This window comes from Maylandia zebra, linkage group LG6, assembly GCF_041146795.1.
Source record: "Maylandia zebra isolate NMK-2024a linkage group LG6, Mzebra_GT3a, whole genome shotgun sequence".
In the NCBI taxonomy this organism is placed as follows: domain Eukaryota; kingdom Metazoa; phylum Chordata; class Actinopteri; order Cichliformes; family Cichlidae; genus Maylandia; species Maylandia zebra.
Window position 1 is genome coordinate 6,606,405 of NC_135172.1, and position 24,352 is coordinate 6,630,756.

Here is a 24,352-nt window from a genome sequence, read left to right on the forward strand (position 1 = left end):
CAGAAGTGAAGGGAGCCACAAGGCTAAGAAGGAGTCCTATCAGGCTTGGTTAGCCTGTGTGGCTTCAGAGGTAGCTGATATGTACTGACAGTCCAAGCGTGAAGTGGCTCGGGCAGTGGCTGAAGCAAAAACTCAGGTGTGGGAGGAGTTCTGAGTGGCCATGGAAAAAGACTTTCGGACTGCCTCGAAGTAAACTTTAAAGAATATGCTTAAAGTGCTTTCATTGATCAGAGATTAAAAGAGGGAACGCTACCTCGGTGCAGGAGGAAGGGTTTGGTGTAATCCCAGCTGGTGTTGTTGTTGCAGATGACGTTCAGTCTGTTGGGCTGCAAGGGGCAACAGAGCACAGCACCTCTTTTTAGATGTGTGTTCATGTGCATGGGCATGACTGTGTGAGTGTATGTGCATGTGTTTACCCGAGCGTATTCAATCTTGAGTGTGCAGCAGCCAGCATAGATGTCAGCTCCATTCAGAGCCAGTTTGGCCTTCTGAGCATCCTTTACTGACTCAAATGTTAACAAGCTTGTTAAGGTTGACTCATCAGGATCAGCAGAGAAAAACAAGACTACCACAGCCCTCAGGATGATGCACTGTCAGGTTTAATGAAGTGAACTTTGATCTGGCATCAACAAAACACATCCAGTTAGCTATAATCCTCTTCTACCATCCTGTGTTCATTATTTTGTATCCAAACGAGTCTATTAAGCTCTGAACTGGAGCTTAGAAAAATGAAAACGCATGTTGGCATTTCTCTGCTAATCTGTGATATACCCCAAGCACACATGCAATTGTGTGCGCACACACACACATACACACACACACAGTCAGGATATTCAACCATGGCCTGGATGCCGTTGCGTTTGAAGATGACAATACGTAGGACGTTACCAACTGGGTTGCACACAGTGTACAACACATCCTGAGAGAAAGACAGAGACCACACTGTAAAAACTGCAACGTACCTACTGGTCACCAAGAAAATGGACTTAAGAAAACAGAAATGGAAAATGGGCTTTAACGCTTAAAACCTTTACATTTATGAGCTAATTTTGACTAAAAGTTAAAAGCTTACATTATTTTACAAATAAGCAGTGAGACATTAGCACTAATCTAAATTACAAAGATATTGTTGAGGATGTATACACAGATAAAGAATGTATACACAGAGCAAAGGCACAGAGGGTTTGTTAATAATAGATGTCTGACAATGTAAGCTTGTATCTCTGTATCTGTATTCCTGAGGCAAACATTTTAAGTAATGTACAATGACTGTAATCATTATTAACGCAGGAGCAGGCGTCCTTGAAGGGTAAAAAGAGACCTGGTTAAAGAGTTTTAGCTCAGATAGCAAAAAGTTTCTTTTCTAACACAAGTTGAAGATATGGCAAGAGTCTTAGGTGGGGTAAAGGACTTACAGTGGTAATGGGATACACAGGGTTCTGTATGGACAACAGGAGGACTTTGTTTCCACTGGAGGGGTCGTCTGTGTTGGTGGGTCTGGTGATTCTCTGGCTGGTAGAGAAGTTAAAAAAAGCCTGCTGCTCAGCGACGTAGACAGCATCACGGGTTCCGAATGACACGCAGCGCTCAGCACTCTCCACGCTGTCAAATTCCACCAGAGCCTGACGCTTGAAAGGCATCATCATTACATAACTGCCGATAGCGGAGACAAATGTGAAGGTTAGAGAAGGTGAGCAAGTAAAGTAAAAGTATGCACATTTTTATTTCTATAGCATCTTTCAACATAAACAACAAGTGCTTCACAAGAAATTACCATGGTGTGCCAGAAGAGTTAATGAAATCCAAGTCGAAAATGATGACTACTGGCACAAGCTGCACTTTGAAATCATTTCAGCGGGTCACGCAGCTATCAACTTTTGTAACCTTGCATGTTTCGCCATTGCTGCAAAAGCAGGTATGAACTGATGTGACTGTGCGATCAGTCACATCAGTGAATATAGATCCAATCAAGAACACTTATTCTATACTGTAATTTCTGTCGTTATTATCTGTGATTAAGGTAAATCACAAAATCTCATGCACATGTGCCAACTGGAAGGCAGCCTGTTTCAGTTATTACCTTTTTTCCCTCTATTCTTTAAACTTTTGTTCTTAGTTTTTTGTCTTTTACTTATTAGTAGCGTGTTAGTGTGTTTCAAATTGTTTTCTCTCAAACATGTGGGTTGAGAAAGCTTTTTTTCACCTTATCGCTGTGGACTGGGGGTACGCATTTTGGAGGACTATAAATACCTTGGACTAAGCACAGATAATAAACTGGACTGGGTAAACAACCCAGTCCAGTTTACCCAATGGTGTCAGACAGGGTGGGATTTTGTCTCCAATTTTAATTAATTTATATGTTGATGATTTCTCCATGTAGCTGAGAGCCTGTAACACTGGGCGTATATTAGGTAAAACATGGATAAATCATCTTATGTATGCAGATGGCCTGGTTGTTTTTAGTCCCAGTAGTGCTGGATTACATGAGCTTAATATCTGTACTGAATATGGTCTGCATTATGATATAAAGTACAATGCTATTAAAAGTGCTATTTTGATATGTAGAACCAAGCAGGATAAACAGCTAGATTTCTCTGTGTTTAACTGTCCCAAAATAATATTGGGGTTCATAAAAAGGTGAAATACCTCGGTGACTTTATTGTTGATCAAATGAATGATGATGATGACATATACAGACAACGATGCAAGCTCTATTTGCAGGCAAATACCATTGCACGCAAATTCAGCTTTTGTTCAGTTCCAGTTAAAGTGACTTTGTTCAAAGCGTGTTGCACACTGCTATATACTGCCCCCTTGTGGTCATCTTAGAAGCAAAGTAACATGCGGACGCTGCATGTTACATATACATGATGCAATGAGGAAATGTTCAGTGCATAGTAAGCATTGGAATCCCTAGTCACATTTGGTGCTGCGCACCTGTAGATGAAAGAGCAGCCAGGCATGTGACTGTAATTAACTTCCCCGCCACAGGGTGTCATTGCTACACATCCCAATTGTATGTGTGCACATAGTCTACAGCAACATTTTGATGTTTGTTTCTTGCCAAAAGAAAAACTGCCCAAATGTCAAGACCCAAGGTTAATAACAGTGCATTAGCTAGTATATCCTACTTCACTCATTCCCAGGTAAATATAAAGAAACTGATTCACTGGCTGCCTCCTTCCACTTGTCAAAGTTGCTCAGATGTTTGACCATTTTTTTGTCATGAACTTTAGGAATTTACTGTTTATTTGGTACCTAATATATCCCACCATTTGACAGTGATAACTTTGCACGTCAGTTTTAGTCAGGGATGTTTCCAATTTTTAATGGGTCTTTCTAGTCATTTAACACTAGGAAGAAGGCATTTGTTTCATACAGTTTAGGGTTGCAGCTTGCTAAACAAGCTTTCTAGCACAAGCTCAAAATCATGTCATGCCTGTACATTGCAAGGTGTGCACTAAAAAAAGTCCATGATACCAAAGTCAATGTGCAATGCAATTCCAAGCTAAATGAAAGTGTGTTAATATTTTTTAAATGGCCTCAACAGTATTTAGAGTTAAACCAGGACTACCAGATGTTGCCAAACTTGTCAAGTGCCTCCACTAGGTCCCCTTCCACCACAGCATCGCAAAGTCCTCGAACATGGACAACTGGAGATGGGGGGATGCGACGACTGTCATCCAAACAATCCTGTAGAGAAAATAAAAATGAACTCAGATGTTTTCTTAATTTTACTTTGCACAAAGAAAATGTTTGCTTACTTGTGTAACCGGGGTTCTTTGAAAAGTGAGTTCAGTATCCCACTATGGTAAGCAACCTCTGGCATGACCAGTCACTTCAAGGACTTGCTGACAGGTGTCCTCTACATAAACATTCCTAAAAAGGTCCCATGAGGCAGTCATTCATCTGATGGAATGTGCACACAGCTGCACAAAAGGCTGTGGTCCACCTTGTTGGAAAACTGGACCTCTACCACCCAGTCGGACAACCCCTGGCGAGACATAGACTTACCTTTAAAGAAGGAGTTAAAGCTACAAAGATTTGGTTGCTTTTCCTAAACCCCTCAGTCCTGTCTAGATAATTGCTTAATGTATCGATAAGGCATAGTGAATTAAAGTGGTTCTGGCTCTCATCTGCAAATGGCAAGTAGAGAAAAGCTAATAAATGGAATGGACTGGTTCTTACATAGTGCTTTTCTACTCTACCTGAGCACTCAAACCACTTACAACTCTCATTCATACAAATACCTTTTCTATATGTAGGTGTGTTCTATCTAGCACTCACACAAATCATACTCCAATGGATGTATCAGAGATCAACTTGGGGTTACTATCTTGCCCAAAGATTTTTGGCATGCAGGCTGGAGTTGCCAGGGATCAAACCACCAACCATCTGATTGGGAAAATAGCAGGCAGTACCTCACTGACCGTTTTGGCTGATGCCAAAGTTAGCAATAGGATACTTTACTCAATATACTCTACAGGTGCAAAAGGTAGCTCTGAGTGTGCCTCTAGAACTTTGTGTAAATCTCAGGAGGGAACATAAACCTCATTAGAAGAGGAGTAGCCACAATCTTAGTCTTAATCAGTAATGCTCAGTATTGACATCTATCAATGATCACTGATAGCTATCAGTGAAATTGTTTGTTGCACAGTGTCTATCACACTGTTGTTGTGGTAGACAGGCAGGTCTGCAACAATATATATTCTTGCGATAAAAGCTACATAATTACTGTGTTACAACAGTTATTTCTATAATCAGTAAAAACCCATGTTTAGGGAAATTTTGCAGTTATTATTTAAGTCCATAAATGAACATGAATTCCCAAAAGAGGGTCTTCGCTCAAAATCACTGGAAAATGAGAAAGTGAATACAAGTTAAAGATGAATGAATTAAAATGCAAAGAAAGAAAAACTGTGCATAGGCAAGGCACAAAAAAAGATATCAATTGAGTGTCATCATCAACAAAGTTGCCCAGCTCACACCAGAAAGTGGTGCATTGCATGATCTCTCTCTCCCTATATCACCAAATCAGGAAAAAAATGTAATGATGACAACCATAATGCCCATGGTTGAAGTCATGGGCCCGGATAGAAATATAACTTTGGTTCAATGACTGTGGCCTGAAAATGACAAGAGAGAAGTTACAAACATCTGCCAGACCCAAAGAGGACAGCAAGGACTTTATTGCCCAATTCCAGTATAATTTATTCAATTCAATTCAATTTTATTTATATAGCACCAAATCACAACAAAGGTCGCCTCAAGGCTCTTCATAGATACAGAGAAAAACCCAACAATCATATGACACCCTATGAGCAAGCACTTTGGCGACAGTGGGAAGGAAAAACTCCCTTTTAACAGGAAGAAACGTCCGGCGGCCATCTGCTGTGACCGGTTGGGGTGAGAGAAGAAAGACAGGATAAAAGACATGCTGTGGAAGAGAGACAGAGGTTAATAACAGATATGATTCAATGCAGAGAGGTCTATTAACCCTTTAAGACCTACCATAGAACCAAGTCCGCCAGAGCTTATATTATATTTCTACATGCTGTGGAGCCATTTTTGGGAGCATTTCAAGTTGCTATACATCAATACAACCATTATAGCCCAGATTTTAATAATATGTATTCATTAAGTGCATAGTAATTACATAAATTGCAAAAAAGTGCAATAAACTACAAAAAAATTGAAAATCGTTTTTGATTTTTTAACATATATTTGTAGTTAGAGAAATTTAAGAGGCTTATCCCTCAAAACTGTAAATACAAAAAAGTTGCACAAAATAGTTTCCCACCACAGGAAATTTATTTTGAGTGTCTTCATAGTTTTATTTTTGAAATACACCAATTTTTATACACTGCAGGAAAAACGAAAATAAATATTATACTGCAAATTTGCAAAAAAGCAGCATATGCATCAAAATAAACTATTTCCAGCAGTGCAATATGAGTCCTAAGCTTCCCAGAAACGACACAGAAAGTCATAAAGTCAAAGATAACTTTTAAAAAGAGCAGTATAGGCCCTGAGGCCCTGATCGCAAAAAAGACTACATTTCCGCGAAAATGACGTCACTTCCGGTTTCGGGCAGGTAATGGCGGAAATGCAAAAGTTCGCGCTGACGTCTATTCCAACGTAGGAAGTGTTATGAACAGCTGATCGGATCGGTAAAGCCTGTTTCTGGAATATTATGTTTTTGTTCCTGCAAGCGCTTTTTATGCAGTTTTTGCAAAGCTTTATGTGGAAGGAAACCGTGACCTAGGACAAGCTGATGGCATAAGATGTAAGTACAACTCCTCCGGTTTCATATGCAAAAAAAATTTTTGCGCTAGCTTACGTGGTTGCAGTGCTACTGGGATTTAAAAATAGTTACGCATAACAGAGCGTTCCCGCTCCGATCGGCTCTAAAGGGTTAATACATAGTCAGTGAGAAAGGTAACTGGAAAGGAAAAACTCAATGCATCATGGGAATCCCCGGCAGCCTACGTCTATTGGAGCATAACTAAGGGAGGATTCAGGGTCACCTGGTCCAGCCCTAACTATATGCTTTAGCAAAAAGGAAAGTTTTAAGCCTAATCTTGAAAGTAGGGATAGTGTCTGTCTCCCGAATCCAAACTGGAAGCTGGTTCCACAGAAGAGGGGCCTGAAAACTGAAGGCTCTCCCTCCCATTTTACTTTTAAATACTCTAGGAACAACAAGTAGGCCTGCAGAGCGAGAGCAAAGTGCTCTAATAGGGTGATATGGTACTACAAGGTCATTAAGATAAGATGGGGCCTGATTATTTAAGACCTTGTATGTGAGGAGCAGGATTTTGAATTCAATTCTGGATTTAACAGGAAGCCAATGAAGGGAAGCCAAAACAGGAGAAATATGCTCTCTCTTTCTAGTCCCTGTCAGGACTCTTGCTGCAGCATTTTGGATTAGCTGAAGGCTTTTCATCGAGGTTTTTGGACATCCTGATAATAATGAATTACAGTAGTCCAGCCTGGAAGTAATAAATGCATGAACTAGTTTTTCAGCGTCACTCTGAGACAGGATATTTCTAACTTTAGAGATGTTGCGCAAATGGAAGAAAGCAGTCTTACATATTTGTTTAATATGTGCGTTGAAGGACATATCCTGGTCAAAAATGACTCCAAGGTTCCTCACAGCATTACTGGAGGCCAAGGTAATGCCATCCAGAGTAGGGCTGCTCGATTATGGCAAAAATGATAATCACGATTATTTTCACTGAAATTGAGATCGCGATTATTTGACGATATTTATTTAACCCTTTAAGACCTACTATAGAACCAAGTCCGCCAGAGCTTATATTATTTTTTTACATGTTGTAGTGCCATTTGTTGGAGTATTTCAAGTTGCTATACAACTGTTATAGCCCATATTTTAATAATATGTATGCATTAAGTCCATAGTAACTACATTAATTGCAAAAAAGTGCAATAAACTACAAAAAAATTGAAAATAGTTTTTGTTTTTTTACATATATTTCTACTTGGAGAAATTTAAGAGGTTTATCCCTCAAAACTTTAAATACAAAAAAGTTGCAAAAAATAGTTTACAACAACAGGAAATTTATTTTGAGTGTCTTCATAGTTTTATTTTGGAGATACACCAATTTTTATACACTGCAGGAAAAACAAAAAAAACAATCCTATGATGCAAATTTGCAAAGAAAACAGCATCAAAATAAACTATTTCCAGCAGTGCAATTCGAGTTCTAAGCATCCCAGCAACTATTCAGAAAAGTCAAACATGACCAGTATAGGCTTTTAAGGCCTACAAGTAAAAAAAAAAACAAACTACATTTCAGCGAAAATGACGTCACTTCCGGTTTCGGCCAGGAAATGGCGGACATGCGACAGTTCGCGCTGACGTCTGTTTCACTGTGGGAAGTGTTACGAACAGCTGATCGGATCGGCAAAGCGTGTTTCTGGAGATTATGTTTTTGTTCCTGCAAGCGCTTTTTATGCAATATTTGCAAAGCTTTATGTGAAAGGAAACCCTGACCGAGGACAAGCTGATGGCATCAGATGTAAGTACAACTCCTCCGGTTTCATATGCAAAACAAATTATTGCGCTAGCTTACACGGTTCAGGTTCTACAGGGATTTAAAAATAGTTACACAACACGGAGCGTGCTGCTCTGACCGGCTTTAAAGGGTTAACAATGACTTTAAAAAATAATATAAAATAGTGTGCAACACCACTGAAGTTTTTTTACCTCTCTTTTCAACCAACAGCAGTCACTCTCCTCTCCAAATAACTTCTGCTTAGCTTTCCGAGCTTCCCTCGGGTCCTCTTAATCAGCGGTCTCCAACCTTTTTTGCGCCACGGACCAGTTTATGCCCGACAATATTTTCACGGACCAGCCTTTAAGGTGTCGCGGATAAACGAGGGAGGGGCTAATAATCGGCTCAGTCATTTTTAATGATCGTTGAAAGCCCAGATCGTAATCGTGATTAAAATTCGATTAATTGAGCAGCCCTAATCCAGAGTAAGAATCTGGTTAGATACCATATTTCTAAGATTTTCAGGGCCGAGTACAATGACCTCAGTTTTATCTGAATTAAGAAGCTGTCATGGTCCCCGTGCCTGCCCAGCCGGCCTCACAAGGCTACACTTGTGTTTTTTTTCTCTTTCTCCCCCTATCTCTCTGCCTGGGCGGAGCTCACAGCTGGCTCCCGCCCTTGGCTCTCACAGCTGTTGGCGATCAGCTGATCATCCGTCTTCTATTTGAGGCTGGGTCACAGATCCTCTCATCGCGGGATGATTGCGCTACTGACGTTAGTCTACCTTTCCAGCTCCCGTGGTCTTACACCTTTATGCCTTCGTGATTTGTGAGTGATAGCTCCCTTTCCCTGTTCCAGCTTATCTTCCCGGACCTGTGACCTCCCCGCGGTACGAACGTGTGTGAGGACGTGAGCGAGCGTGAGAGAGAGAGAGCCTTCCCCTAATCCCCTGGAACCCTGAATTTCCCGTCACTGTATATATTATTGCACGGGTGTGTAAATAAATTGTGTTTTGAGACATCAACCTGCTCTGCGCTTGAGTCCCTGCTTTCAGCCCGTGACAGAAGCAGAAAGTTAGCGGCCATCCAGGTCTTTATGTCTTTAAGACATTCCTGTAGTTTAACTAATTGGTGTGTGTTATCTGGCTTCATAGATATATAGAGGTGGGTATCATCTGCATAGCAGTGAAAATTTATGCTATGTCTTCTAATGATGCTGCCTAGGGGAAGCAAGTATAGTGTAAACAGAATTGGTCCTAGCACTGAACCCTGTGGAACTCTATAATTAACCTCAGTGTGTGAAGAGGACTCTCCATTTAGATGTACAAATTGGAGTCTATTAGATATGATACAAACCACTGCAGCACAGTACCTGTAATACCTACAGCATGTTCTAATCGCTCTAATAGGATATTATGGTCAACAGTATCGAACGCTGCACTGAGGTCTAGCAGGACAAGCACAGAGATGAGTCCACTGTCAGAGGCCATAAGAAGATCATTTGTAACCTTCACTAAAGCTGTTTCTGTGCTGTGATGAGCTCTGAAACCTGACTGAAACTCTTCAAATAAGCCATTCCTCTGCAGATGATCAGTTAGCTGTTTGACAACTACTCTTTCAAGGATTTTTGATATGAAAGGAAGGTTGGAGCTAAGACTGCTGGGTCTAGAGATGGCTGTTTGAGTAAAGGTTTAACTACAGCCACCTTGAAGGCCTGTGGTACATAGCCGATTATTAAAGATAGTTTGATCATATTTAAGATCGAAGAATTAATTAATGGCAGGACTTCTTTGAGCAGTTTTGTAGGAATGGGGTCTAAAAGACACGTTGATGGTTTGGAGGAAGTAATTATTGAAGTTAACTCAGAAAAAACAATTGGAGAAAAAGAGTCTAACTTAACATCAATGGTACTAAGAGTAGCTGTAGATAATATTACATCTGTGAGATGATTATTGGTCATTTTTTTCTCTAATGACAAAAATTTTATTTGTGAAGAAGTTCATGAAGTCATTACTAGTTAACGTTAAAGGGATGGTTGGCTCAAGAGAGCTCTGACCTTTTGTCAGCCTGGCTACAGTGCTGAAGAGAAACCTGGGGTTGTTCTTATTTTCTTCAATCAGTGATGAATAGTAAGATGTTCTGGCTTTGCGGAGGGCTTTCTTATAAAGCAGCAAACTATTTCTCAAGGCTAAATGATGATCCTCTAAATTTGTGACATGCCATATCCTCTCCAGCTTACGAGTCATCTGCTTTAGGCTACGTGTTTGAGAATTATACCACGGAGTCAGGTACTTCTGATTTGAGACCTTAGTTTTCACAGGAGCTACAGTATCCAGAGTCGTACGTAGTGAGGAGGTAAAATTATTAACAAGATAATCGACCTCTGTTGGAGTAGTGTTCAGGTAGCTGCTCTGCTCTATGTTGGTACAGGGCATTGAAGATGATAACAGTGGGTGGATTGTATTCTTAAACTTAGTTACAGCGCTTTCAGAAAGACATCTACTTTGACAAAGTCTACTCTCCACTGCTGTGTAATCAATTATTGTAAATGTAAATGTTATCAGGAAATGATCAGACAGGAGAGGGTTTTCAGGAAAAACTGTTAAATGTTCAGTTTCTATGCCATATGTTAAAACAAGATCTAGAGTGTGATTAAAGTGGTGGGTGGGTTCTTTTACATTTTGAGAGAAACCAATTGAGTCTAATAACAGATTAAATGCCATGTTGAGGCTGTCATTTTTAGCATCTACATGGATGTTAAAATCACCCACAATAATTATTTTATCTGAGCTGAGAACTAAATCAGATAAAAAGTCTGAGAAATCAGACAGAAACTCTGTGTAAGGCCCAGGTGGACGATAGATGATAACAAGTAAGACTGGTTTCTGAGTTTTACAACTGGGGTGGATAGGGATGGGTATCGAAAACCGGTTCTTGTTGAGAACCGGTTCCCACTGTTTCAATTCCTTGGAATCGTTTGCCACTTTTAAAAACGATTCCCTTATCGATTCCAGTCGCCCCGAATGACGTCATCACGTTGAGTAGCGTCTTTTACCCAGTAGGAAACACGGCGCCTGAGCGGCACAAACGCTCAAAAGTTTGGTTACACTTTATGAGAAAGGATGACAACAGGGCAACGTTCAATACTTGCAAAGTAGAGATTTCATCAAAGGGAGGAAACACTACGAATATGCAAAAGCATTTGCTCAAAAAACACGCGATTGCTTTCAACGAATGTCGTGTTTTTGATCCGCTCCGGACTAGCGAAGCTCAACCCAGCAGCAGCGGTAGCGTTTCCACGTCCTCTCCCGTTAATACTGCAGGTAACTAATCAATTAGCATTGCATATTATGTTAGCGCGATTTACCTTATTACAAAACCTGCTATTACTGTGCATCTAGATAACCATGATGAGAGAGACAGAGTCTGGCTCAGATGCTGGCAGTTCTCGCTGCAGTCTACCGGTAGCGTCTCCTTTCAGGCCAGGATAGACGAATGTCACCCAGCAGTGTCTAAGTTTGTGGTCAAAGGCTTGCACCCATTTGCCACAGCAGATGCCCCCGATTTCACTTTGGTAAGTGAATGTGTTTAATTGTAGGCAGGACATTACTGGATATTCTTGTGTAATTGCTACAGAATAATTTATGTTAAACTTTGTTATTGCTACAGAAGAATATTTATTTTATTATTTTACATATACATTTTTTTTTCCTGGGGACCCTGTGACACCCCATTGAAGAGCCGTAGACTGTGGATCTCTTAAGATCTCACTGTTGGGTTTGTAAGGCCATGTTACTTCTAAATTTCTATCTTGTTCAAAGAGAAGATATAAAACACAGTTCTAAGCTAATCGACTTTAGTGTTCTCCTTTTTTAAAAAAAAAGAATCGATAAGAGAATCGATAAGGAATCGAATCGTTAAACAGAATCGAAAATGGAATCGGAATCGTTAAAATCTTATCAATACCCATCCCTAGGGGTGGACAAGGCTAAGTATCAGGCTTTCAAATAAATTAAAAGTCTGTCTGGGTCTTTGGTTGATTAATAGGCTGGTGTGAAAAATTGCTGCCACACCGCCCCCTCGGCCTGTGCTTCGAGATTTCTGGTAGTTAGAATGACTCGGGGGTGTGGGTTCATTTAAACTAACATAATCATCCGGCTGCAACCAGGTTTCTGTAAGGCAGAGTAAATCGATTTGTTGATCAATTATTAAGTCGTGTACTAACAGAGACTTGGAGGAGAGAGACCTAATATTTAATAATCCACATTTCACTGTTTTACTCTTTGGTTCTGATGTGGATATTGTATTGTTCTTTCTTTGTGATTGTTTATGTTTAAGTTGTTTATTGCTGGTTTTTAGTTTGTTTTTTGTCTGTTTGGGAGCTGACACAGTCTCTATGGAGATGGGTTTTTGGGGGGGTAGCAGGAGGAGAGAAGCTGCAGAGAGGCGTGTAAGACTGCGACTCTGCTTCCTGGTCCCAACTCTGGATAGTCATATTTTGGGGGGTTTAATAAATTTGTCCATATTTTTAGAAATGAGAGCTGCTCCATCCAAATTGGGATGGATGCCGTCTCTCCTAACAAGACCAGGTTTCCTCCAGAAGGTTTGCCAATTATCTATGAAGCCCACATCGTTTCTGGGACACCACTCAGACAGCCAGCAATTTAAGGAGAACATGTGGCTAAACATGTCACTCCTGGTCTGATTGGGGAGGGGACCAGAAAAAACTACAGAGTCTGACATTGTTTTGGCAAAGTTACACACAATTCAATATTGATTTTAGTGACCTCCGATTGGCGTAACCGGGTGTCATTGATGCCGACGTGAATTATGAGTTTACTGAATTTACGTTTACCCTTAGCCAGCAGTTTTAAATTTCCATCAATGTCGCCTGCTCTGGCCCCTGGAAGACAATTGACTATGGTTGCCAGTGTCTCTAGCTTCACATGTCTGAGAACAGAATCACCAATTACCAGAGTTTGAGCCCCGGCGGGTGTGTCGCCGAGTGGGGAAAAACGGTTAGACACATGCACAGGTTGGTGGTGTACCTGGGGCTTCTGTTTAGGACTATGCTTCCTCCTCACGGTCACCCAGCCGCCCTCTTTCCACAGCTGCTTGGGGTCTGCCGGGGAACAGCTAGCGGAGCCTACGCTATCTTCGGCTGCACCAGCTACAGGGGCCTGGCTAGCTACGGGTGAATGAAGGGTGCGAAGTCAAGTCTCCAATTCAGTAATCCTGGCCTCCAGAGCTGCAAATATGCTACATTTGTTACAGATATCATTACTGCTAAAGGAGGCCGAGGAGTAACTAAACATCTGACACAATGAGCAAGAAAGTGCAGGAGGGACAGGTGAAGTAGCCATGGTGCTAACGAGTCGGCTACGAGCTAAGCTAAGCTAGCAAAACAGTACAGAGACAGTGAGTGAATACTTTGGCTATAAATTAGGTAGTGAGTACACAGAAATTGGAAGAAGGCGGCTGTCATTCCTATCCTAAAGACAGGCGACAACCGAGAATGTAAAAACTACCGGGGCATCAGCTTACTGTCCATCATCGGCAAGGTCCTTATGAAAATAATTCAATCACGCCTTCAAAAGCACCGTGAGATGACCAGCCGGGAAGAACAGGCCGGGTTCCGACCCGGACGAGGCTGCAGCGACCAGATCTTCACCCTACGTCGACTCATGGAGGAACGAACCTACGATGGCTCGACCAGCCAGGTACGTATTCATGACCAAGTGTCCGAAGAATTCCCCATCATGACAGGGGTCCGGCAGGGCGATGTGGTGTCACCGCTGTTGTTCAACATCGTCATCAATGCGATAATGCGCAAAGCATTCGAGGGCCGCCGCGGAGTCCAAGCCTCGACCGATCGATTTATCACCGATCTAATGTTCGCTGATGATAGCGCCATTTTTGCCGAAGACGACACCGAGGCAACTCACATCCTCTATGACATCGCCCGGCACTCCAAACTGTACGGCCTCAAGGTTAACGCCGAGAAGACCAAAGTCCTGACCACCGACGGCTCACCAACGATCGTCCACCTTGATGGTGTGCAGATCAAACAAGTCCAACAATTTCAATATCTGGGGTCCCTCGTCGAGGAGAAGAAAGTGGCATCATCAGCGGAGATACGCTCCAGAATTGGGCAGGCGGCGGCAGCATTCGCCTCCCTGCGCTGGTGCGTCTGGAAGAAGAACAACTTCTCATTGGCGACAAAGATCCGCCTTTACCGAACCCTGATCCTGCCCATTCTACTTTACAGCGCAGAGACGTGGACAATGCTCAAACACGACCTGAGCAAGCTCGAAGTTTTCCAAATGCGTTTCCTTAGATGCATTCTCGGCGTGGCATGGCCCTGTATTCAACAAGAGGATGAGACAGCTGTACATTATTAAAACTGTCTCTTGGATGGAGAGATGCCCCCAAATCACAAACTGGGAAGTACATCTGTGGGATTGCTTTGTGTTTAAACCTGTACAAGTACAAGACTAAGTGTAAGCATATGTGTACAATGGGATAGCAAGAATGTCTGAGGTGGAAGAATTTGCCATACATGGAGAATAAAATGGCAAGAAAAATAATAACAAGAAAGCCAAGACTGAAGAAAAAGTCCAAATGACAGAGCTTAAAATGTACAAGTGCCAAACACAGACTACTGCAGAACAAGTGAGAGGCCAGGGAAGGAGGATAAGGTTAGACAGAGACAGAGCTGTTTTCAGTGGAGAGCCACATGTCACTGGGCTAAGGATTGTCCTGAAAAGTAGGAAACTGAGGCTGCTTACTCGTGTGAGAAGGGGAGGGGTGATAAGACACTGCAACAAAAGGTAAAAAAGTAAAACAAGAGACACAGATGCAATAAAAACAAGACAGACATTTGCGCAATGAAACCCAGATTAATGACACACACAATTATTGTGTGCAATGAAGATGAAATGAAGACCAGCTTACACTTATAAACATGGCCATATCTCAGGTTGCGGCTAAAAAATGCCTGACAGACACACCTGTTATCAAAAGCTAAGCCTACTACTTATAAAAACTTGATACAATTTCTGCTCTGGGGTGCAGGAGAACAGGTTGACTTTTGGAAATATGTGATGCTATAGAATCAGTGATCAGACAAGCAGACTGGAATCAAAAACCAAAACTTTTTATTAAAACTGTAGGAAAGGAAGATATTCCAGTGACTAAACAATATACAAAAGATTTACAATGCAAAGAAATTAAATGTGGATCTTTTAAACAAACATTCCTGTTGTCGCCATATTGTCCAGTCAACTTGTTGGGTTGAGAGTCTATGTGTTAACTTCAATTTACAACACAATTGTCAGTGTGTCAGGGAAAGATGACTTGATAATAACACAGTGAGCAAAATGTTGCAGATGGTTAAATATCATGCTGATCTGCTGCTGTAAGCGTATGAGTAGAGACTCCAACAGATTGCTGCGTTTCCTGTTTGTGATGAACTGGTGAGGCTTGTACAACAACACACGCACATTCATCTGACTACACAGTAACAAGCTGACCTCATGTAACACCACGTGTGTTTAAGGGGGGTTGATGAACAGTTTTTTTAAATATATTTTTTTAATATTTTATTTTTGGCTTTTTTTGCACAGAGCAGTGAACATTAAAGCAGAGGGAGAGAGAGAAAGGGGAAGACATGCGACAAAGCCCTGCAGCATATCGTTCATCCCAGTGAGCTAAACCGGTACCCGGGTTAATGAACAGTTTGAGAAAGTACAGAGAGAAACAGGAAACTGAGAGAGTACAAACAGGAAGTGTATACTGGAAAATACATAAGTGTAATTCTCACTGATGAACAAAACTATTTTTACAGAACAAAAACTGAACAAGATGATTGTCAAGATATGTTGCCACGGTTAAAACCAGTACAACAGTACAAACAATGGGAAGAAACTGACATTCCAGGGGTAAAGCACTGTAATGGGGTGTTTGGGAAGCATCTAACAGCATATGATTGTGTTGTAAGAACTGTTCACCTGCTGAAAAAAAGTTCTCTGTATACCCAGTTGGAGCTATGCCAGTTGGCCCCTGACTCTCCAGAATTGTGTGATATTGCGTAGCACTTATGGGCAAATAGTAAATATGATATGGGGGGAAATGAAAGGCGCTCTTTCATTGGTGGTGACTGGTAAGTCTGAGTTAAGACCATGTAAGCATCACTAGAAGCAGTTAATGTCATGGACTGTGTGTGAGGCAGGCAGGATTGGACCCAAAAAGCAGACTTGGCAGGCAGGACTTAACACAAAAACAGAGCTTTATTGCTGGAATGTTGAAGCAACAAAACTGAACTGGAGAATACAGGAAACTAAACCAACACAGCTGGGTATGAGGAAGATCGCGACCCAGGACAGAGGGAGACGCAGACATAAATACACATGAGGGAACAAACCACAGGAGGGAACACAGCTGAACATGAACTAATGAGAGTGAGGAAACAAAACTGAAATGCACTGAACATGGAACGCAAGACTGTCACAATAAAACAAGAAACAAAGAGACGCAGACTGACATGAGCTTGACAATAGAGCATGGATGTGTGGCCCAGGCCCATAGAAAACAGGTCTGGCCCAGAACTGGCACCAAGCTGGCACTTCTGACTGACTGGTGTCAGAAGTTGCAAGGTCTGGCAATGATGGCACTATTTATGTTCCTATTTTAGTTAGAAGACCCAAATCCCATGTTGCAATACTATACTGCTATGGTAGCCAATGTTTCAAATGCAGGTTTGACAGGTTTGTGAGTGTACACTTTATCCAAAACCTAGTAACAGTTTAGTCATCTTTGCCAGTGGGTGGCAATAGCTGAGGCGGTAGAGCAGGTCACCTACTGATCAGAAGGTTAGTGGTTTGATCCCTGGTTCCTCCAGTTTGCATGTCAAGAGTGTGAATGTGTATCAATGTAGTTAGGAAGCACTCAGTTAAAAGAAAGTGTGTGATTGGGTGAGTGTGGTATGTTGTATAGAGCACTTTGAGTAATCCGGGAAACTCGAAAAGCACTATAATCAGTCCATTCACTGTCTGAACAGAGTTTTGTCATGTTACTTTTGCACTGTTTTGCATGTTCTGGCACATGTTGTTATTACATGCCTTGATTAAGGTACACATTAGGCTGACATCTGGGGCCAGAGCTGAAACTGTTCTGGGCCAGCACAGGGCCTGCAGTGTGTCTACAACTGGCCCGTGGCTCCACACCACTTACAGATGGCCCACATACCGCAAAGAATGACGGCCCTTTGGTGGCCCAGATCAGGTTTGCCAGAGGTAATCCACACATGGACCAGCACAGGACCACCAGTGTGTATACAACTGGCTTTGTGCTGGCCCATGTGTGGGCCACCTCTGGCAAACCAGGTCTGTCCACCAAAGGGCCGCCATTCTTTGCGGTATGTGGGCCATGTGTAAGCACATTGTGTGGGCAAGATCCGGGCCATACCAATTTTGCTATGTGGGTATGTGCTGATTCCACTCAGGTGTGCCAACCTCCCCCATAGCCCCGCCACAGTCACCTATCTGAGACATATGATCACGTCCAACAGTAAGTCACTGTCTCTGAAAAGGATTACTGGGAATCAATCCATTCCAAAACCTCAAAAACTGACAAATCATTCATTGTGGACCACTCTACCACATTCTGTATCTCTGATCCTTCTGCAAAAAACAACTAACTTGACATTTCCAGTAGCACAGTCTGGTATTAGCTACTTAAAAGATGCACTGTGCTACACCATGCTGGGTTTAACACAGTAGGTGTTTTAACCTTGACATTTGACACTACTCCCCACAGAAGCAGATGGTAAACCACATGATTGCATAGTAGCTATATCTGAAATCCGTTCGCCTAGATCTACAGGACACACCACTGGCTAATTCTGATCAGGTGGTCATTGTGTATGGTTTGACATCATGCAACCCAATCACTGGTAAAAATCGAGTAGGATGAGTGTGCGTTGATGGGAAAACAACTAACTGTAAGCTGTGTTTAATGCCATGATGCACCTCATTATCAGACTGATGCTTACATGACACATGAGGATTTAAACTCCTGACTGCTTAATAGACACAGATTGTCCACACAATCTGTGTTTTTTTTGTTTTTGTTTAACGCTTGTGCAAAGACTGTCCATGCAATACTTATCCCTTTGCAAAAGTTTTAACTTTCTGTTAATAAAACAGTTTTGATGCTCAGTTTTTTTTCCACAACAGAACACAAACACATACACATGCGCATAAAAAAACCAAAAACAACAAAGGAGTCAGGACAGGAAGCCAGATAGTGGTCTTAAACCACGAGAAAAACAGACAAAAAGAGCGTTCCTATACCCCTACCCCCACCCCATGTTAAAACTTATCATTTAATCTTCTCTGTGCAGCCGTTAGTCCATAGCAAACCAAGATGCAGTAAGAAGCAGCAGAAATCACGTTTGTCACATTGCAGGAGTGTGGCATGTAGCCAGAAAAGATAAGACAAAATGAATGCATTATTTTCTTCTGTATATCACAGCAGTGTGATATGAATCAAGATATCTAAAATTATCACAAGATTCAAGGTCAATAAGTGAAAACAAAACAAAGATACTGCTAAAGTTCGTAAGTGGTCCTGTTGCTCATACTGCTAATAGAAGAAAAATAAATGTTTTGCAGTTTAGCTTATATGAAATTGGAAGTGCATTCTTGTCATGTTTCACACAATATATATATTGTTAGCTTGGCCGTCAAAGAGAAATTTGCCTTTTAAATTTCCCAAATAGTTTTAATTTGATTAACACAGCACAAAACATACATATACTGATAGCAATGTAATCGAAACAAGCTCCACCTCAACGGATTATTTCAGAAGGGTATTTTAGATTTGTCAGAAGAAGTCTTAGCACAGTTGAGTGCAGTTGCAACCCCCCCCCCCCCAAAAAAAAAAACAAAAAACAAAAAACCTGATGCCTACTGTCGGAAAATCTCTCAGTACAGCTTTCTGTCTCAGGAAGAGGTTGAGCAAGCATCACACTTTTTGCAACCTGACCTTTTTTATACTGCAGGTTGAGGCAGTAAGTTTACTGTGCAGGAAACGCACTCAAGGTCTGACTGGCCGCAAGCTGTTTTTAAGTCTCTGAGGGGATGACGTCTAGAAGGTATGATAACAGCATCAGTGCAGCACTTTGCATGCATGGACATGCAGATCTGCTGACATAAAGTCCTTTTCATGTCAGACATGCTACAGCAACAACCTCTCTTGGTCGCCCACATAACACATCATATATATAAAATCATTCACATATTTCCAACATGATTAGGACATGATTAATCTTCTGAAGACTATTCAAAATGGAATTTCAGACAAATTTATTGCTAACCTATTGGTTTATTTTGCTGAATTCATACTGCATTAGAACTTTCTGACAAGAATTCAGCTACTTTCAGTGTTAAAGCATTTACCTTTAAACTGTAGTGCTTCACTAAAAAGACCAGTAGATTTTACTGTTAACTTTGATTGCTGATCAGTTTTACTTGTTGAACATCTTGATGCTTGCTCAATCATCCAAGTAAGCACATCCCAGAAAGTTGATTCTGTACTTCTGGACAAAGTGAAAATACTACGTCCAGATGAATAGAATCAACTTCTGTGATATCTGTTGATTCATTTTTAAAACTTTTTAAGCTATGCTCATTTTGCCTAACAAACAAAACCCAGGATAACAATATAAAAGTCTCTAATTAGCTCTTTATCATCTACTTGAGGAAAAGGTTTGTCATCACTGATACGGAAGTAGGCACAATGTGTGAAATCCTCACAGCTCATTAGCCTTCAGCCCCTGACATCAAAAACTGTTGATGTCAGAAATATTTAAGACTGTGGTCTCAAAATGATGAGTATATGCTCCACTACACCTACAAAGGAATCCGTTGCTCTAGCAACATTGAACAAGAGGCAGGTGGTTGAATTATGGATGGTGTTGGTGAAGTAGGAGAGGTGTTACCAATGTACTCACAAGCTTTACTTTGTGCTGGTAAGAGCACTGGAATGTGGTTACCATGGTGACATTATAGTTAAGATAGTGACAACATAAAGCTGATGACTTCCCTAATGCCGTGGAAACCATACATTTGTTTTTTTGGTGAGTGCATGTGTCTTTATCTAGTGTACGAGAGAGAGAGTGTGAGAGAGAGTCTGAGGCTGAACAGTGAGTGACATGTTGCTTTCCTGCAACAGACTGCTGCATCATTACAGTTCTATGTGACATTGTGCTTGACGTCTCTTAAGCCTCCCCCACCTTTGAGTCCCTCTTCATCACCTCTTCTCTCTTCATTTTCCTCATTTCCTCATTTCCTGTTCTTATTCTTCCTTTATATGATAAAGTATATAAAATATATTATCTTGGTCAGTGTTTAACAAAGCTAAAAAGGTCACGGTGATAGATCATTTATATTTGCCATCACACAATCAAGTACAACCTGGATTTACCACAGGAAAGATTTTTGAATATTTTATTATATATTGTTTTCATTTTATCCAATGATGTATCGTTTTAACCACAAAAAAAGAGTTTAAAGTGGATTATTTTTCTCAAAATCAACATTAGATCATATGTTAAAAAAATGCTCTTGCTCTTAGATCTGGTAGCATTCAGGATATGACTTGAACATCGTCACCAGCACAATAATATCAAGCTTCCTGTACATGTGTTTAATTGCTAGATATATAAAGCTGTAACTCTCTGAAGTGTGGTTTAAAGTTTGAACTTTGCTCCAAATACTTGTCACATCTCCATAATAACTTTTTTAACCCAGAAAAATATGAGATTAAAAGTCTTGTTTGCAAAAGTCTCCTGGCCAAGACAGATATCAGCTGAATCAGCAACATGCGACAAAGAGTGAAAATCCATAATTACTACCACATTTTTAACTAATGCATAATCATGGGAAAGAAATGTAAGAGTGTTCATCTATAAAATGCTGAAATAGGAAGCAAGCAACATTTGCAGTGTCTATATAAGGAGTGCCCGTTTACCGCTTTTGTTACAGCGGATACTTCTCTGTAGTCTTTAATAATATGTTGCTGAAGTGTGGTTTCTATTAGAGTACTCCAAATAGCATACCTAGGTGCACAGCCGTCACGCTACACCAGGCAGGAAAACTAAGTACTTTGCTCCAGATAAATAAAAAAGTAGGATCTGACAAAGTAAGAAAAAGGACTATAATATACACATGGAAGGATAATTCAGAAACAGATCAGAGGTGACGGCAGAACAAAGGGGGAAGCAATTAACAACAGCTGAAAATGCTATATGGATGTAGCACTATTACATTGCTCATTGGTTTTGGACTCAACTGGCATTTTGAATATTAATGTTTTGTCTATCATGTTGTTTTTGGATCCAGAATTTATCTTAAATGGATGAAAGAAAGGCATCCTATTTTTGCAGCTAATGCTAGTTACCTAGAAAGATACATTCATAAACTGTCACAGACCCGGCTCTGGAGGACTCAGGGGTCCATGAGCAGTGGTTATTATTATTGTTATTATTATTATTATGACTATTATTTGGGGTCTGTGTCGTCTACTGTTTTGTCCACGTTTGTATGTAGAGTGCGTGTGTCTGCTTCTCTCTCTCTCTCCCCCCGTCCTCGGGGCTGTTGACGGAAGCGCGCGTCGTGGGAGAGGCGTGTCCGGGCGACTGTCGTCATCGGGAGTCCCTCTTTGCTCTTGCAGCTGATTACCTGACCAGCTGGTGGTAATCATCCCTCCCGGCTAGGAAGAGGTATTTAACCTGGACTCGTGGCGACAGTCGACGTGGGATTATTACTCTTGACCGGTATAGTCCGTGCTAGGCGTGTGGTCTTGATAGTCGGCTAGCGTGTGTGGCTAATTGTGGTTTTCCCTTCTTCCTCCAGGAAAGTCGAGCGAAGAAGCGAGTTGGGGAGCACACAAACTAAGGGAGCTACAGCACGGGACGCACTGGGAGCAAGGGATGAGCACCATTGGCAAATTACATCTCTGAGTTAATTGTTGGACTTACCTGTCTATTCACTGTAAATAAAGTGCACTGTGGCATTGCAGAGTCCTGCATTTTGGGTCCTACTTTCCTCATCCCCGTGGTCTGCCAGCCAGACCGTGACATAAACTGTATTAGTACAACATGGAAACACAAATATCAACTCATCCTTGAATCTTGAACCTTGAACCATCAGTGAAAAATAATGGATAACAAAACACTAGAATTGCCTTCATTAAAACTGAAGCATAAACGTCTTGGATCATCTGTATTACAAAGAAAATCCACAACCATAAACTATAAAAAAAATGCTCCAAAATATGGCGACAACAGGCACACAGTGATGAGGTCTAGCAAATTTCATTCAAAACATCTGTCAACCAAACCCCTAGCTCAATTATCCAGGAGGATGACTTAGAAAAAAATCAGCCCACTTGGAGTTGTTATGAGGGTCAAGCTACCGCTATATATTGTGTCACAGGCCAGGTGGAAGAAAAGCAAAGCCAAGAGAACTAAAGGTCAATTCAAGCTGTTCTACCATGGTGTAGATATAAAGAAAAATGGCGAAGGGATAATCTTGAAGAAAGAGTATGTGAATTCCATTGTGGAGGTAAAGAGCGTCAGACAGGATGATGAGTTTGAAGCTGGAAATTAAAAGTGTGATGGTAATTCTTCTCCACAAAACAACTGGATTAAGAAACAAACCAAAGGAAAAGATTCTGGAGTGAGTAGGATGGAGTGGTAGAGAGTGTCCTCAGGGGGGAGAGACTGGTGATTGGAGACTTTAATGGACAGGTAGGTGAAAATGAGATGATAAGGAGGTGTTGGGTACACCTGATGCTGTTAAGAAGAAGAAATAAGTGAAGACAGAGCCAAGGACTAAGTAGCAAAAGTTGAAGAAGGAAGAATGTTGCACATACTTCAGTTAGACTCTGGGTGGTAGGAAACAGCTACCAAATCAGTTACCATATCTCACAAACAGCTTCTTCCCTTGGGCCATTGTCAACAAAAACTATCCCCCCATATCCCACCTTACCCCTGGCCACTCATCTCACCAATCGGAGCCATGCTATGAATAACCCCGCTCACAAATTGACTTTATTCAGATTGTCTTCTCTTTGCACTACTTCCAAGCATGTTGCACCTTGTTCTCCAATGTGTGCCTTTCTCTTATTTTTGTATATATTTCTCATTTTGTATGTATACCTCTTGATTGTATATATTTCTCCTGTTTCCTATTTATTCCTGCTGTCTTTCAACACAGTTGGTGTGGAGCACCCACAATGTTACAGTACATGATCAATGACAATAGCTATTCAATTCAATTCAGATAAATTCAATTCAATTTTATTTATACAGCACCAAATCACAACAACAGTCACCTCAAGGTGCTTTATATTGTAAGGTAGTCCCTACAATAATACATAAAGAGATAAACCAACAATCATATGACCCCCCTATGACCAAGCACTTTGGAGACAGTGGAAAGGAAAAAACAGGAGGAAACCTCCAGCAGAACCAGGCTCATGGAGGGGCGGCCATCTGCCATGACCGGTTGGAGTGAGAGAAGGAAGACAAGACAAAAGACATGCTGTGGAAGAGAGACAGAGATTAGAATCTAAAGACACCCTGGTGGTTTGGAAGAAGTAATTACTGAAGTTAACTTAGGAAGATCAACTGGAGAAAAAAAAGTGAAGAGCTAAAATTATTAACAAGATAATCGACCTCTGTGGGAGTAGTGTTCAGGTAGCTGCTCTGCTCTGTGTTGGTACAGGGTATTGAAGATGATAACAGTGGGTGGATTATATTCTTAGACTTAGTTACAGCACTTTCAGAAAGACGTCTACTGTGATGAAGTCTACTCTCCACTGCTGTGTAATCAATTATTGTAAATGTAAATGTTATCAGGAAATGATCAGACAGGAGAGGGTTAAATGTTCAGTTTCTATGCCGTATGTTAAAACAAGATCTAGAGTGTGATTAAAGTGGTGGGTGGGTTCTTTTATATTTTGAGAGAAGCCTAAGTCTAATAATGGATTAAATGCCATGTTGAGGTTGTCATTTTTAGCATCTAAATGGATGTTAAAATCACCCACAATAATTATTTTATCTGAGCTGGGAACTAAATCAGATAAAAAGTCTGAGAAATCAGACAGAAACTCTGTGTAAGGCCCAGGTGGATGATAGATGATAACAAGACTGGTTTCTGAGTTTTACAGCTAGGGCAAACAAGACTAAGGATCAGGCCCTGTGCTTCAAGGATGCTGGTAGTTAGAGTTATTCGGGGGTGTTGATTCATTTAAACTAAAGTAATCATCCTG

At 41.1% G+C, this 24,352-nt stretch overlaps 1 protein-coding gene across 3 annotated transcripts in view; it reads right to left on the bottom strand.

Annotated features, from left to right (window-relative positions):
• Positions 1 to 24,352, bottom strand: part of LOC101479800 (heterogeneous nuclear ribonucleoprotein L-like) — a 48,759-nt gene that overhangs the window by 14,889 nt on the left and 9,518 nt on the right. For 2 of the 3 annotated variants that reach the window (XM_076884583.1, XM_076884584.1), the window contains exons 2-6: positions 3,575 to 3,693; positions 1,416 to 1,653; positions 832 to 919; positions 417 to 511; positions 254 to 326 (exon numbers count right to left, since the gene is read on the bottom strand). In XM_076884583.1, the coding sequence (XP_076740698.1) occupies positions 254 to 326; positions 417 to 511; positions 832 to 919; positions 1,416 to 1,653; positions 3,575 to 3,693 (613 nt within the window). Of the gene's footprint in view, positions 1 to 253; positions 327 to 416; positions 512 to 831; positions 920 to 1,415; positions 1,654 to 3,574; positions 3,694 to 3,764; positions 4,390 to 24,352 lie in introns of those variants that run through there. The other variant, XM_076884585.1, reaches the window with a different exon arrangement.